A 15837-nucleotide genomic window follows, 5' to 3' on the forward strand; every position below is an offset into this window, starting at 1 on the left:
CAGCTGTGCTTCTCCAGGCTGTTGACCGGGGTGATGTAGTTACTGGGCACCCAGCCCTGGCCGTGGTTGGTCTGCGCCTCACACCACTCCCCATTATGGTTGTAACCCAAAACTCGCAGCTTCTCTCCTGCACGGGGGACATGCCATTAGGGTGAAAGCAGGGGAAACTACAGAGTATGACAGGTGGTTTACATAGACACCACTCCAAGTAGTCCTTTATTCCAACTGGTTACAGGATAAACTTCACATGTAAAAGAGACTTGCTATAGAATGGTTGCTTGCTATAAGTTACTAGTATAGTGACTATCTTCTGTATAAAGGTTCTACATTATACACAATTGAGGCTACGTTTGCGAGGAGACTGTGCTAACGTTTTTTCCATTGGAGTCATAGAAAAACATTAAAGTGTTAGTCTGAGGTGACACTATGCCACATGCCCACTATTCTGAGACTGAGCAGCCTGGTCAATCTTTGACTCAGGAATCCACTGTATCTAATACAATGTTTACTCAGATTGCGACACTGGGTTTTTTCCCCCCATTGGTTTGAGGTTAGCTGGGTTGATGACATAGTCTGCTCCCGGTTTTAGACTCAAGTTTACATAGTGGCTCAGCATAAAACTCCAATAATACTATTGTCAATAGCTGTTAATATACTTATTTCTAAACTTTAAAGATTAAAACTGTGACTGAATAACTTGGAAGAACTTTTCCATTTGGAGGCATGAATCTAACCCAACTCTTTTAATAAGAAGTAAGCTTATCCCTAAAATTATACATGACCACATAAATTAGTTTGTACCATGTTTTGTGTTGCTACCATGTTGTGTTGCTACCAGAGGTGTGGACCCGACTCACATGACTTGGACAAGAGTCAGACTCGAGTCACAAATATGATGACTCGACTTTGACTTTAACACCAATGACTCGTGACTTAACTTGGACTTGAGCTTTTTGACTCAAACTGACTTGATACCTTCCCCAAGCCCAAATATGAAAAATTATGCTATTAAAAAAAAGTGTGCAGCGCATCAACTCTTCATTTAACGGATTACAGTTTGAATCGGACAGCAGCCAATCAAATTGTGCCAGCTGAGAAAAAGCTGTGCGTGGCAGTGCAGAGGAACGTCGGCGGGTGAATTCAGATGGAGCCCTTGGAAAGATGTTATAAAATAAATGATTATATTCGGATATAAAGACGACGCTATATCAGCTATATAATTTATAACTTTGCTAGTGTAGCATGTAGGCTAACATAACATTAAATCAATGAGCCTCCACACAGTCAGTCAGTGCGGGAACGTAAACATTGCACCCAAGATTGAGCTACAACTGGCTAGGCAGTTGGTAGCCTAAATCCTGCCTGATGTTACTGCTGTTCCTAAAACCATTGACATACGTTAGCCTACTGTAACCACACAGAGAGAGGGTGTGTGTGTGTGTGTGTGTTAAGGTTGGGCGATTGTGTTCAAGCCTACATCGCCTGATTGCACCCCATAGCGATCCTCGATAGTGGGATTGGGGGGGGGTCTTTCTCATGGCTACCCATGTATTTCCATGGAAATAACGTTTATTTGGAAAGTAATAAATATATAGATATTTTTAAAAGCATTCATGATTTGCGTAAATGTAATATACTATTACTCTTGTTAAAAAAATGAAATGGTATTACATTTGGTGAAGAGCACATTATGACTTGTTCAGGACTCGAAACTCAAAGTTTAGGACTTGAGACTTGACTTGGACTTGCCTGCCTTGACTTGGACTTGCCTGCCTTGACTTGGACTTGCCTGCCTTGACTTGGGACTTGTAAAACAATGACTTGCTCCCACCTCTGGTTGCTACCATGCTGTGTTGTCATGTGTTGCTGCCATGCTATGTTGTTGTCTTAGGTCTCTCTTTATGCAGTGTTGTCTTGTCGTGATGTGTTTTGTCCTATATTACATCTTTTTTAATCCCAACCCCCGTCCCACAGGAGGTCTTTTGCCTTTTGGTAGGCCACCATTGTAAATAACAATTGGTTCTTAACTGACTTGCGTAGTTAAATAAAGGTGAAATAAAACATTTAAAAAGACCTTATTACATAAAATTTTTGGGATCTGTATTTCCTGGTCCTTTAAAGTGAATCTCTACATCCCATCCTCCATCACCCTCTCTCCTGCAACTGCTACCATTGTTTTCCAGCTGCTCCAGTGGAAAGAACTCGCGTGTGAGCGGACAGCCAGGAAGTGAGCGTCACAGGGAGGGATAGGGAAGGGGACGCAAATATGTGGATTTCCAGTCAGATACGTCACACTCTAAACCCTCCCCATCCCCCTGGGAGGACACTGTACCCATCTCAGCACAGTCACAAGTTTAAGGAAAAGAAAAACACTCATTCTCACGCATACTGTCTGTCCTGTTTAACTGCTGCTGCTGAGGGCCGTATTGCACATTGACCCCATGACCAGTGACTGAGGCAGATCCCTGACCACAATATGCCCAGAGGGAGTATTTTCACAAAGCCTGATTCTCTCTGGGCTATGATGGACGGTTTTATTGTTAATCGTTTCAGAGCACAGAAACGGTTTTCTGACAGCTGTCTGGATGGAAAATGAATGTATTCTCACAGAGAGACTCGCAGCGCAGAGCTGGGGGCTGTTCCATTTCATGTCACGTCATAGTAGTGAAACTCAATTCCTGAATTGACAAGAATTTTAAGATATTGATCCCAACTCCCACTGAGAGAATCTCTCGTCTCCCCACATGCACACACAATTTTCTTACCTTTAGTTATGCTGAGAGTGTTGTCCCCACTGGCCACAAAGTCGTAAAGAGCAACAAACAAGTTGGGGTCATTCTCGCTGGGTCCGGCCAAAAGATTTTCTTTGGAGTTCCAACGGGCCGCTTCGGTCAGACCCTGGGGCTCAAAGTCTGGTCTCTGGAGAGCTTCTGGAACACATAACAGACAGGTCCAACATTAGAACATGTCTTTATCTATTAAACAAGTGGACTTTGGGGGAAAGAGAGATCTGGAGTGAGTCGATCAGACCCGTGTTAAATAAACCAACAACTAATCAGGTGAATAGCCTTCCTATCACCTTGTCATAGAAACACAGCCTGGGTTCCAGTCTGTTTAGCTTTCATTCCACACCTGGTCATGTAAAATCCAGCAGGAGTTTGCAAGAGAGCAGAAACACACTTGCACCCATCTAATACAAACAGAGAAAGCAGAAAAAGCAATGTCAATGTGCTGGCATTTCAGAACCGGTATGGTCACTGCTTCAGTCTATTCCATGGACACACACAGACACAAACACATTCACACCTGTATGCGTTGTGTATTATTTTTAAATATACTCCAGAGAACCTCCCCACGTCACATCGAAGGAACATTTCCCCGAAAAAGGTTTCATGGTTGCACCACTGTCCTGGACTGCACAGCTACTGTGATTTGACTATGGTATTAAAGGCAGCAATATTAACTGAGTTCTTTAATAAAGTCCAATAACATAGTCCATCTCTCAACCACCTGTGCATTTCATTTCCTGGAGTTCCAGGCTTTCCTTTCAATTTCAAGACTTTGTTTTCAATAACAAGCCTCTCCAATAAGAGTTGGCCCATCGTAATTTTGTAGCGAGAGGGGAAATTCGAGCTGCGTTAAGCTTCCAATTAGGACTGGAATAACACCGTAAGATATTATCAACACTGCAGCCACAGATTACGCTCATTATACTCAAATAATGGGACTCAGAGGGCTTTGGATGCTACGTCAAGGTTACCAGAACTGGAATGAGTTGCAAAGAGGGGAGGTGGAAATATAGAGAAGGAAAGAGAAAGGGAAAGAGAGAAGAGGGAATTTTTACTGACTGGCTCACACAGTGACTTCATTTTGAGGCCAGCTCCGCTGTCAGCACACATCCAGCACCTTGCATCTCTCACAACACATGTCCTCAGCGCAAAACACTAAGGCAAAAGAGAAGCATTTGATCATCTGCTGAGGCCATAGAGATACCCAAGAGAAAGGACAAAAGCTATGGGTAGTAGGCCAACCTACTAAGTTTATGCAAAAATATTCAGTTCAAGAGAAAGGCATGCTGTGATATGTTGAACCCTGGCAGAGCACGGATCCTTGATTGTTATGATTTTTATCTCAAATTAAATTGTATTTGTCACATGCGCCGAATACAACAGCCCTTAACCAACAATGCAGCTAAGAAAAATAAGTGTTAAGTAAAAAATAAAAGTAACAAATAATTAAAGAGCAGCAGTAAAATAACAGTAGTGAGGCTATATACAGGGGGTACCAGTACAGAGTCAATGTGCGGGGGCACCGGTTAGTCGAGGTAATTAAGGTAATATGTACATGAAGGTAGCGTTAAAGTGAATAAGCATAGATAATAAACAAAGAGTAGCGTAAAGGAGAGGGGGGGGGCAATGCCAATAGTCTGGGTAGCCATTTGATTAGCTGTTCAGGAGTCTTATGGCTTGGGGGTAGAAGCTGTTAAGAAGTCTTTTGGACCTAGACTTGGCGCTCTGGTACTGCTTGCTGTGCGGTAGCGGAGAGAACAGTCTATGATTTGGGTGGCTGGAGTCTTACAATTTTTAGGGTCTTCCTCTGACACTGCCTGTGGTCCTGGATGGCAGGAAGCTTGGCCGCAGTGATGTACCACCTTGCGGTTGGAGGCTGAGCAGTTGCCATACCAGGCAGTGATGCAATCAGTCAGGATGCTCTTGATGGTGCAGCTGTAGAACCTTTTGAGGATCTGAGGACCAATGCCAAATCTTTTCAGTCTCCTGAGGGGGAATAGGCTTTGTCGTGCCCTCTTCACGACTGTCTTGGTGTGTTTGGACCATGATAGTTTCTTGTTGATGTGGACACCAAGGAACTTGAAGCTCTCAACCTGCTCTACTACAGCCCTGTCGATGAGAATAGGGGCGTGCTCGGCCCTCCTTTTCCTGTAGTCCACAATCCTCTCTTTTGTCTTGATCACTTTGAGGGAGAGGTTGTTGTCCTGACACCACACGGCCAGGTCTCTGACCTCCTCCCTATAGGCGGGCTCGTTGTCGGTGATCAGGCCTACCACTGCTGGCCTTCCCACGGGGGACCAGTACGGGGAAGAAAAGAAAATAATGTATGAAATGTATGTATTCACTACTGTAAGTCGCTCTGGATAAGAGCGTCTGCTAAATGACTAAAATGTACTGTTGTGTCATCGGCAAACTTAATGGTGGTGTTGGAGTCGTGCCTGGCCATGCAGTCATGAGTGAACAGGGAGTACAGAAGGGGACTGACTACACACCCTTGAGGGGCCCCGTGTTGAGGATCAGCGTGGCCGATGTGTTGTTGCCTACCCTTACCACCTGGGGGCGGACCGTCAGTAAGCCCAGGATCCAGTTGCAGAGGGAGGTGTTTAGTCCTAGGGTCCTTAGCTTAGTGATAAGCTTTGTGGGCACTGCGGTGTTGAACGCTGAGCTGAAGTCAATGAACAGCATTCTCACATAGGTGTTCCTTTTGTCCAGGTGGGAAAGGGCAGTGTTGAGTGCAATAGAGATTGCATCATCTGTGGATCTGTTGGGGCGGTATGCAAATCGGAGTGGGTCTAGGGTTTCTGGGATAATGGTGTTGATGTGAGCCATGACCAGCCTTTCAAAGAACTTCATGGCTACAGGCGTGAGTGCTACAGGTCGGTATTCATTTAGGTAGGATACCTTAGTGTTCTTGTGCACAGGAACTATGGTGGTCTGCTTGAAACATGTTGATATTACAGACTCAGACAGGGACAGGTTGAAAATGTCAGTGAAGACACTTGCCAGTTGGTCAGCGCATGCTCGGAGTACACGTCCTGGTAATCCGTCTGGCCTTGCGGCCTTGTGAATGTTGACCTGTTTAAAAGGTCTTACTCACGTCGGCTACGGAGAGTGTGATCACACCGTCGTCTGGAACAGCTGATGCTCTCATGCATGTTTCAGTGTTACTTGCCTCGAAGCGATCATATAGGTAATTTAGCTTGTCTGGTAGGCTCGTGTCACTGGGCAGCTCGCAGCTGTGCTTCCCTTTGTAGTCTGTGATAGTTTGCAAGCTCTGCCACGTCCGACGAGCGTCGGAGCCGGTGTAGTATGATTCAATCTTAGTCCTGTATTGACGCTTTACCTGATTGATGGTACGTCGGAGGGCATAGCAGGATTTCTTATAAGCTTCCGGGTTAGAGTCTCGCTCCTTGAAAGCGGCAGCTCTACCCTTTAGCTCAGTGTGGATGTTGCCTGTAATCCACGGCTTCTGGTTGGGGTATGTAGGTACAATCACTGTGGGGGGGACATCATCGGTGCACTTATTGGTGAAGCCAATGACCGATGTGGTGTACTCCTCAATGCCATCGGAAGAATCCCGGAACATATTCCAGTCTGTGCTAGCAAAACAATCCTGTAGCTTAGCATCTGCTTCATTTGACCACTTTTTTATTGACTGAGTCACTGGTGCTTCCTGCTTTAGTTTTTGCTTGTAAGCAGGAATCGGGTGGCTAGAATTATGGTCAGATTTGCCAAATGGAGTACAAGGGGAGTAATCGCTGTCCTGATATCCAGAAGCTTTTTTCGGTCATAAGAGACGGTGGCAGAAACATTATTTACAAAATAAGTTACAAATTACGCGAAAACACACAATAGCACAATTGGTGTGGGGACCGTAAAAAGACAGCCATCTCTTCCGATGCCATCACATTTGTATCTTATGTCAAACCAACACCTTTTGTGTAGGTGAGAAGTGTTCGGTGGTCAGCTGAGCCCTACCAGAGTTATCTGATGAAATGCAGAGGGAGGCTATTTGGTGATCTACTGTGGAGCCACATTACACGATGAGAGCCACTGAGGGAGAATTATTTTATTTAAAAAATGTTATCTTTATTTAACTAGGCATGTCGGTTAAGAACAAATTCTTATTTACAATGACTGTCTACACTGGCCAAACCCGGACAACGCTGGGCCAATTGTGTGATACAGCCTGGATTCGAACCAGGGTGTCTGTAGTGCCTTAGACCGCTGCACCACTCGGGAGCCCCCCGAGAAAGATGGGATAAATCCATGGTCACCACACACAGCTGACAGGCTGGGCACTAGGGTCTAACTGGGCACATGACAGAGATTAGGGATGTGCATGATTAACATTCCTGGGGAGTGTGAGATAAGAGCAGAGAGGCATCGGAACACTTTCTACTCCCCAGCACTATGACACTGGAAGAGCAGGAATATTCAACTGTGGGTTCACACATAAAAATAAAAAAAATAAAACAGAGTTAACACATTTTGAATAACATACCAAGAGTAGAGGTTTATCTTATTTCTAATGACATCAACATTATTTCTCTCCTAATATTGAGCTAATTACACTCACTGGAGTATCTAACATAGGGTTTGAAAAAGTACCCGCAAGTGCCGCTGGCTGCTAGTAATCTTTCTTGACTTTGTTAAAATCAGCTAATAGTGCTGAGCGATTAACAGTAATTCTGTTTTTTGGGGGTTATTAAATTACTAATTGACCGACATCGGTCCAATTACTTGAATTCCATTTAGTTCAGTTTTTTGTGCACACAACATGTACTTGTCTCTAGAGATAAATCAAATCATTCACGAAAGAAATCAAGTCAAGAACTACGTGGGAAGCTGGGCTGAAGGGAGTTGTAGTTTTCAGTAAGCAAATATTCACTCTAGTTAAGCATAGACACGTGGTATTTAACTACAATGATCATAATCCATTATGCCAGTTTCTCTCCAGACAGGAAGAGGTGAAACGAGAAGTTTCACTCTTGTCAAACTGTTAAATGGACATGATTTGGAAAGGCACACATCTGTCTATATAAAAGTCCCACAGTTGACAGTGCATGTCTGAGGAAAAAACCAAGCCATGAGGTCTAAGGAATTGTCCCTAGAGTTCTGAGACAGGATTGTGTGGAGGCACAGATCTGGGGAAGGGTTACAAAACCTTTCTGCAGCAAGAACACAGCCTCAATCATTCTTAAATGGAAGAAGTTTGGAACCACCACGACTCTTCCTACAGCTGGCTGCCCAGCCAAACTGAGCAATCAGAAGAGAAGGGACATGGTCAGGGAGGTGACCAATAACCAGATGGTCACTCTGACAGAGCTCCAGAGTTCCTCTGTGGAGATGGGAGAACCTTCCAAAAGGGCAACAATCTCTGCAGCACTCCATCAATCAGGCCTTTATGGTAGAGCGGCCAGACGGAAGCCACTCCTCAGTAAAATGCTCAAGGCCTCAGACCATGAGAACCAAGATTCTCTGCTCTGATGAAACCAAGATTGAACTCTTTGGCCTTAATGCCAAGCGTCATGACTGGAGGAAACCTGGCACCATCCCTACAGTGAAGCATGGTGGTTGAAGCATGGTGGTGGCAGCATCATGCTGTGGGGATGTTTTTCAGTGGCAGGGACTGGGAGACTAATCAGGATCAAGGGAAAGATGAACGGAGCAAAGTACAGAGAGATTCTTGATGAAAACCTTCTCCAGAAAGCTCAGGACCTCAGACTAGGGTGAAGGTTCACCTTCCAAGATGACAACGACCCTAAGTACACGCCAAGGCAACGCAGGAGTGGCTTCGGGAGAAGTCTCTGAATGTCCTTGAGTGGCCCAGCCAGAGCCCGGACTTGGACCCTATTGAACATCTCTGGAGAGACCTGAAAATAGCTGTGCAGTGACGCTCCACATCCAACCTGACAGCGCTTGAGAGGATCTGCAGAGAAGAATGGGAGAAACTCCTCAAATACAAGTGTGCCAAGATTGTAACTTCATACCCAAGACTGTAATCGATGCCAAAGGTGCGTCAACCAAATACTGATTAAAGGGTCTGAATACTTACGTGATATTTCCGCTTTTGTTTTTACATAAATGTGAACATTTCTAAAATCCTGTTTTTGCTTTGTCATTATGGGGTATTGTGTGTAGATTGATGAGGGGGGCACAAAAACAATTTATTCAACTTTAGAGTAAGGCTGTAACGTAACATGTAAATGGCCATGAATATTTTATATGTTTTGACCTGTCCCCAAATTAATATAGTTGGTTCAGAATTCGTTTCGATATTTCAACCTGGGTGTCCTGATCGTGTCTGGTGTGGATGGACAAAATCAACATGCACGTGATGGCAGACGCACACGTGTGCCCGGTCTAGTCAGCATTACATTTACATTTTAGTCATTTAGCAGACGCTCTTATCCAGAGCGACTTACAGTAGTATTTTTTTTATACTGGTCCCCCGTGGGAATCGAACCCACAACCCTGGCATTGCAAACACCATGCTCTACCAACTGAGCCACAGGGAAGGCATGTACAGTGGCTTGTGAAAGTATTCACCCCCCTTGGCATTTTTCCTATTTTGTTGCCTTACAATCTGGAATTAAAATATACTGCTCAAAAAAATAAAGGGAACACTTAAACAACACATCCTAGATCTGAATGAAATAAATAATCTTATTAAATACTTTTTTCTTTACATAGTTGAATGTGCTGACAACAAAATCACACAAAAATAATCAATGGAAATCCAATTTATCAACCCATGGAGGTCTGGATTTGGAGTCACACTCAAAATTAAAGTGGAAAACCACACTACAGGCTGATCCAACTTTGATGTAATGTCCTTAAAACAAGTCAAAATGAGGCTCAGTAGTGTGTGTGGCCTCCACGTGCCTGTATGACCTCCCTACCACGTCTGGGTATGCTCCTGATGAGGTGACGGATGGTCTCCTGAGGGATCTCCTCCCAGACCTGGACTAAAGCATCCGCCAACTCCTGGACAGTCTGTGGTGCAACGTGGCGTTGGTGGATGGAGCGAGACATGATGTCCCAGATGTGCTCAATTGGATTCAGGTCTGGGGAACAGGCGGGCCAGTCCATAGCATCAATGCCTTCCTCTTGCAGGAACTGCTGACACACTCCAGCCACATGAGGTCTAGCATTGTCTTGCATTAGGAGGAACCCAGGGCCAACCGCACCAGCATATGGTCTCACAAGGGGTCTGAGGATCTCATCTCGGTACCTAATGGCAGTCAGGCTACCTCTGGCGAGCACATGGAGGGCTGTGCGGCCCCCCAAAGAAATACCACCCCACACCATGACTGACCCACCGCCAAACCGGTCATGCTGGAGGATGTTGCAGGCAGCAGAACGTTCTCCACGGCATCTCCAGACTCTGTCACGTCTGTCACATGCTCAGTGTGAACCTGCTTTCATCTGTGAAGAGCACAGGGCGCCAGTGGCGAATTTTCCAATCTTGGTGTTCTCTGGCAAATGCCAAACGTCCTGCACGGTGTTGGGCTGTAAGCACAACCCCCACCTGTGGACGTCGGGCCCTCATACCACCCTCATGGAGTCTGTTTCTGACCGTTTGAGCAGACACATGCACATTTGTGGCCTGCTGGAGGTCATTTTGCAGGGCTCTGGCAGTGCTTCTCCTGCTCCTCCTTGCACAAAGGCGGAGGTAGCGGTCCTGCTGCTGGGTTGTTGGCCTCCTCCACATCTCCTGATGTACTGGCCTGTCTCCTGGGTGCGCCTCCATGCTCTGGACACTACGCTGACAGACACAGCAAACCTTCTTGCCACAGCTCGCATTGATGTGCCATCCTGGATGAGCTGCACTACCTGAGCCACTTGTGTGGGTTGTAGACTCCGTCTCATGCTACCACTAGAGTGAAAGCACCGCCAGCATTCAAAAGTGACCAAAACATCAGCCAGGAAGCATAGGAACTGAGAAGTGGTCTGTGGTCCCCACCTGCAGAATCACTCCTTTATTGGGGGTGTCTTGCTAATTGCCTATAATTTCCACCTCTTGTCTATTCCATTTGCACAACAGCATGTGAAATTTATTGTCAATCAGTGTTGCTTCCTAACTGGACAGTTTGATTTCACAGAAGTGTGATTGACTTGGAGTTACATTGTGTTGTTTAAGTGTTCCCTTTATTTTTTTGAGCAGTGTAGATTTTTTTGGGGGTTGTATTATTTGAGTTACACAACATGCCTACCACTTTGAAGATACAAAATATTATTTTGTGAAACAAGCAAGAAATAAGACCCCAAAAAATTCGGAAAACTTGAGTGTGCATGACTATTCACACCCCTAAAGTCAATACTTTGAAGAGCCCCCTTTTGTTGCAATTGCAGCTGCAAGTCTCTTGGGGTATGTCTCGATAAGCTTGGCACATCTAGCCACTGGGATTTTTCCCCATTCTTCAAGGCAAAACTGCTCCAGCTCCTTCAAGTTGGATGGGTTCCGCTGGTGTACAGCAATATTTAAGTCATACCACAGATTCTCAATTGGATTGAAGCCTGGGCTTTGACTAGGCCAGTCCAAGACATTTAAATGTTTCCCCTTAAACCACTTGAGTGTTGCTTTAGCAGTATGCTTAGGGTCATTGTCCTGCTGGAAGGTGAACCTCCTTCCCAGTCTCAAATCTCTGGAAGACTGAAACAGGTTTCCCCTCAAGGATTTCCCTGTATTTAGCGACATCCATCATTCCTTCAATTCTGACCAGTTTCCCAGTCCCTACCGATGAAAAACATTCCCACAGCATGATGCTGCCACCACCATGCTTCACTGTGGGGATGGTGTTCTCGGGGTGATGAGAAGGGTGTTGGGTTTGCGTCAGACATTGTGTTTTCCTTGATGGCCAAAAATATACATTTTAGTCTCATCTGACCAGAGTACCTTCTTCCATATGTTTCGGGAGTCTCCCATATGCCTTTTAGCAAACACCAAAAGTGTTTGCTTATTTTTTCTTTAAGCAATGGCTTTCTTCTGGCCACTCCTCTGTAAAGCCCAGTTCTGTGGAGTGTACGGCTTAAAGTGGTCCTATGGACAGATACTCCAATCTCCACTGTGGAGCTTCGCAGCTCCTTCAGGGTTATCTTTGGTCTCTTTGTTGCCTCTCTGATTAATGCCCCCCTTGCTTGTTCTGTGAGTTTTGGTGGGGGGCCCTCACTTGACAGTTTGGTTGTTGTGCCATATTCCCTAAATTTTTTAACAATGAATTTAAAAATGGTGCTCTGTGGGATGTTCAAAGTTTTGGATATTTGTTTTATAACCCAACCCTGATCTGTACTTCTCCACAACTTTGTCCCTGACCTGTTTGGAGAGCTCCTAGGTCTTCATGGTGCCACTTGCTTGGTGGTGCCCCTTGCTTAGTGGTGTTGCAGACTCTGGGGCCTTTCAGAACAGCTGTATATATACTGAGATCATGTGACAGATCATGTGACACTTAAATAAAGTCCACCTGTGTGCAATCTAACTAATTATGTGACTTCTGAAGGCAATTGGTTGCACCAGATCTAATTTAGGGGCTTCATAACAAAGGGGGTGAATACATATGCACGCACCACTTTTCCGTTATTTGGAATTTATTGAAACAAGTAATTTTTTTCATTTCACTTCACCAATTTTTACTATTTTGTGTATGTCCATTAAATTAAATCCAAATAAAAATCCATTCAAATTACAGGTTGAAATGCAACAAAATAGGAAAAACGCCAAGGGGATGAATACTTTTGCAAGGCACTGTAATAGGCTAAGAGTTTACACTTCCTATTCCATTTATAATGTTAGGAGTAGGCTTGGGTGGTGTACCGTATACCCGGGTATCTGGAAATAGCCATGGGATGGTTTTTCAATACCGTGAAAACTGTGTCTTTGAAGTTTCTTTATAAACTTTAATATTTGTAGCTACTTTAAGTAAATACCTGCAGTCAACTTGTGCAATACGTTAGCAGATAAAGATTGCATTCTTCATTTTACCCTTCAAAATGTTTCATTATGAAGCTTACCGGTAGTCGCTAGTCACATGGTCTTTGTTTACAAACACACAACAATGAGGGACCAGAGCCTTGTAAGTCACTCACTGTTGTGCAGCACGTGCCAGGTGATCTAGTTACAGTATGGAATTCACAACTAAAATGTTGCCAGCTAAATATCTTATAAACTATAACTATTAAGGTAAATGCACAACTGCAGTTTATTTTCTAATTTAGTAGCTAGTTAGCTATTTAGCTAAGTGGTTAGCTTCTTCCAAATTCAAGCTTTGTTTGGTAACAGCACAGAATCCCCTCGTGGATCAAGAGCATTGCTATCTAATATTTGTTTTGTGTTTCCAGCCCAAAAAATGTAGGTACTTGTATTTATTTATGAGCTGGGATGTCTGTCCTGAAAATATAGTAATTTAGGTCGGAGACTCTAAAAATGTTGCACTGCGCTCATTAGCATTTAGTTAGCATTCTCCATGGGATTTTACATGTACTTGTTAGCATTGCTAACCTTCGGATTACCGAGGCTGTGGGGTTAGAAAATAGCGCCCTTTGTGTTCAGTGTAAAGGTATGACAATCTGGATACCCCCGAAGCCTAGTAGGGAGGTCAAAATAATGGAAAACTATCAACCAAATCTATTTATTTGGCAAGGAGAATGTTGATTACTTCTCCTTGCCATTATCATTCACCTGATAAGACAGCAATTTTTTTTGCTAACGTATGACGGGGGTCCCTGGGTCGCTGGTTTGCCTGGGAGGGGGTCCCTGGGCAGGAAAAAGATGAAGATAGCAACACAATTAGACCCAACTAAATCATGAGAATACAAAAAGATAATGAATTACCTGACTCATTGGAAGGAATTAACAAAAAAAACAGAGCAAACTAGAATGCTATTTGGCCCTAAACAGAGAGTACACAGTGACAGAATACCTGACCACTGTGACTGACCCAAACTTAAGGAAAGCTTTGACTATGTACAGACTAAGTGAACATAGCCTTGCTATTTTGTGCACACTGCCCACAAAATTAGGTGGAAACTGAGCTGCACTTCCTAACCTCCTGTCAAATGTATGACCATATTAGAGACACATATTTCCCTCAGATTACAGATCCACAAAAAATTTGAAAACAAACACGATTTTGATAAACTCCCATATCTACTGTCTACTGGGTGAAATACCACAGTGTGCCATCACAGCAGCAAGATGTGTGACCTGTTGCCACAAGAAAAGGTCAACCAGTGAAGAACAAACACCATTGGAAATACAACCTATATTTATGTTTATTTATTTTCCCTTTTGTACTTTAACCATTTGTATATGGTTACAACACTGTATATATACACATAATGACATTTGTAATGTCTTTATTCTTTTTGAACTTCTGTGAGTGTAATGTTGACTGTTCATTTTTATTGTTTATTTCACTTTTGTATATTATCTACTTCACTTGCTTTGGAAATGTTAACATATGTTTCCCATGCCAATAAAGCCCCTTGAATTGAAGACCCTTGTGGTAGAGGGGTGTCCTGTTAACAGCGGAGTGTGATTACAGAGTAAAACTTCACCATTCAGACAATGAGCAAAAAAGAAGGTCTCTCAATCTAGAATCATTCTGGACATTTGAGAATGACCCAAACCAAAAATCTCAAAACAGAACCTGTATCTTTCTAACTATAGACTTCAAGTGCAAGGGTGAGCCTCAGGAATGACAGCTTGGTTTCTTAGTGAGCAACTGAACTCCAAGGCTATGACTCAAGCCGCAAAAGATAAACGCTTAGATTTTGTAGAATGAATATGGGCAGGCGGGGGCTGTCGGGTGAGGAAATAAGACAGATGGAGGGAGATACATATGAGTGTAGTGGATGAGAAATGAGGAGGGTGGAGGAGGGGATAGACTGGTCATAAGTGTGTGGGACACTAACAGCCCACCCCGCCTACACATGTCCATTTTACTAACCTCAAATACCTCTGCTCTTAGTGAGGAGTGACAGCAGACTGAGGCATACTGGCATGCATGGCAGCATACTGAGAGAGAGCAAGAGAGAGGGAGGGGGAGAGAGAGAAATGGAATAAGACTTAAAATGAGGCAAGAAAGAAAGGAAAAAGGGAAACAGCAGTTGCTAGTGGAGAGGCTGGGATTACAGCATATCCTGGCTGGATCTCTGGGGGAGATAATCCATCCAGCAGTGATTACATATGTGTGGAACTCTTGACAACTATGACAGAGTTTGTATGAGCAACAGTGATGAATTAAAACTAACCACAAACACACTGACAGAACAGGGGATACAGAGATTGGCCAAGTGGAGTTCATCACTACCTCCTTGACCTCTGAGATCAAAACATAGTGACTAGGGACATAAGAATCCAAACAACAGTCAAGTTCCATGACGTAGAACCAAGCCACTTGAGGCGAAGTTGGAGGGAAAAGAACTCACGCTTGGGCGATTCTGTTGCATCACCTCGCTGTCGACACCTGTGATGGGTAACAAAGAGCTTGACGCTGGATCAAGCCTGAGATCTGGAGGTCTAACCACTGTTTAAAGATCCTATCTGGATCTGGTGCCGCTGTAGACTAGTTCTCCCCCCAGCTCTACTGTGGTTAGGTCAAACATTGGTACACTAGACATGAGGGTGAGAGAACCTGCCACACAGCGAAGGACAGGTGGAAAATCCTAGGCTTTATTGACTGCAGAAGAATTTGCCACACAAGGCTATGAGTAATGTAAACTGAAAGAAGGGTAAATTGGGGGCTAGCTAACTTATTGCAAATTCAATAAGTGGATATCCCTCCAAAAGAGAGAATTGCCTTTTTTCCCCCAGAAATACAGAAAACTTCATTCTAAATTAGAGACTGTTCTTTCATTTTTGGTCTGTGTGTGTATGTAACCACCGCTATATGAAAATGTGTGTTTAAAAAGTTATTGATTAACATATACTTTGCTGGAAAGTGTTCCAGGACTACAGTATATTGTCTATTAAATCATTTCGATGCACAATCCTTAGCACATGGTGCATTTCACAGTCTTCCATTACAAATCAATTAGATTGTTG

General features: G+C 44.0%; 1 protein-coding gene across 2 annotated transcripts in view; it reads right to left on the minus strand.

Moving 5' to 3' along the window:
- LOC106563284 (tyrosine-protein kinase ABL1) overlaps window positions 1–15837 on the minus strand; it is a 54847-nt gene that overhangs the window by 13957 nt on the left and 25053 nt on the right. For both annotated transcript variants that reach the window (XM_014128749.2, XM_014128750.2), the window contains exons 2-3: window positions 2766–2930; window positions 1–127 (exon numbers count right to left, since the gene is read on the minus strand). The exon at window positions 1–127 is cut by the window's left edge and continues 169 nt beyond it. In XM_014128749.2, coding sequence (XP_013984224.1) covers window positions 1–127; window positions 2766–2930 — 292 coding nt within the window. The remainder of the gene's footprint in view (window positions 128–2765; window positions 2931–15837) is intronic.

Source organism: Salmo salar, chromosome ssa11 (assembly GCF_905237065.1).
Source record: "Salmo salar chromosome ssa11, Ssal_v3.1, whole genome shotgun sequence".
Taxonomy (NCBI): domain Eukaryota; kingdom Metazoa; phylum Chordata; class Actinopteri; order Salmoniformes; family Salmonidae; genus Salmo; species Salmo salar.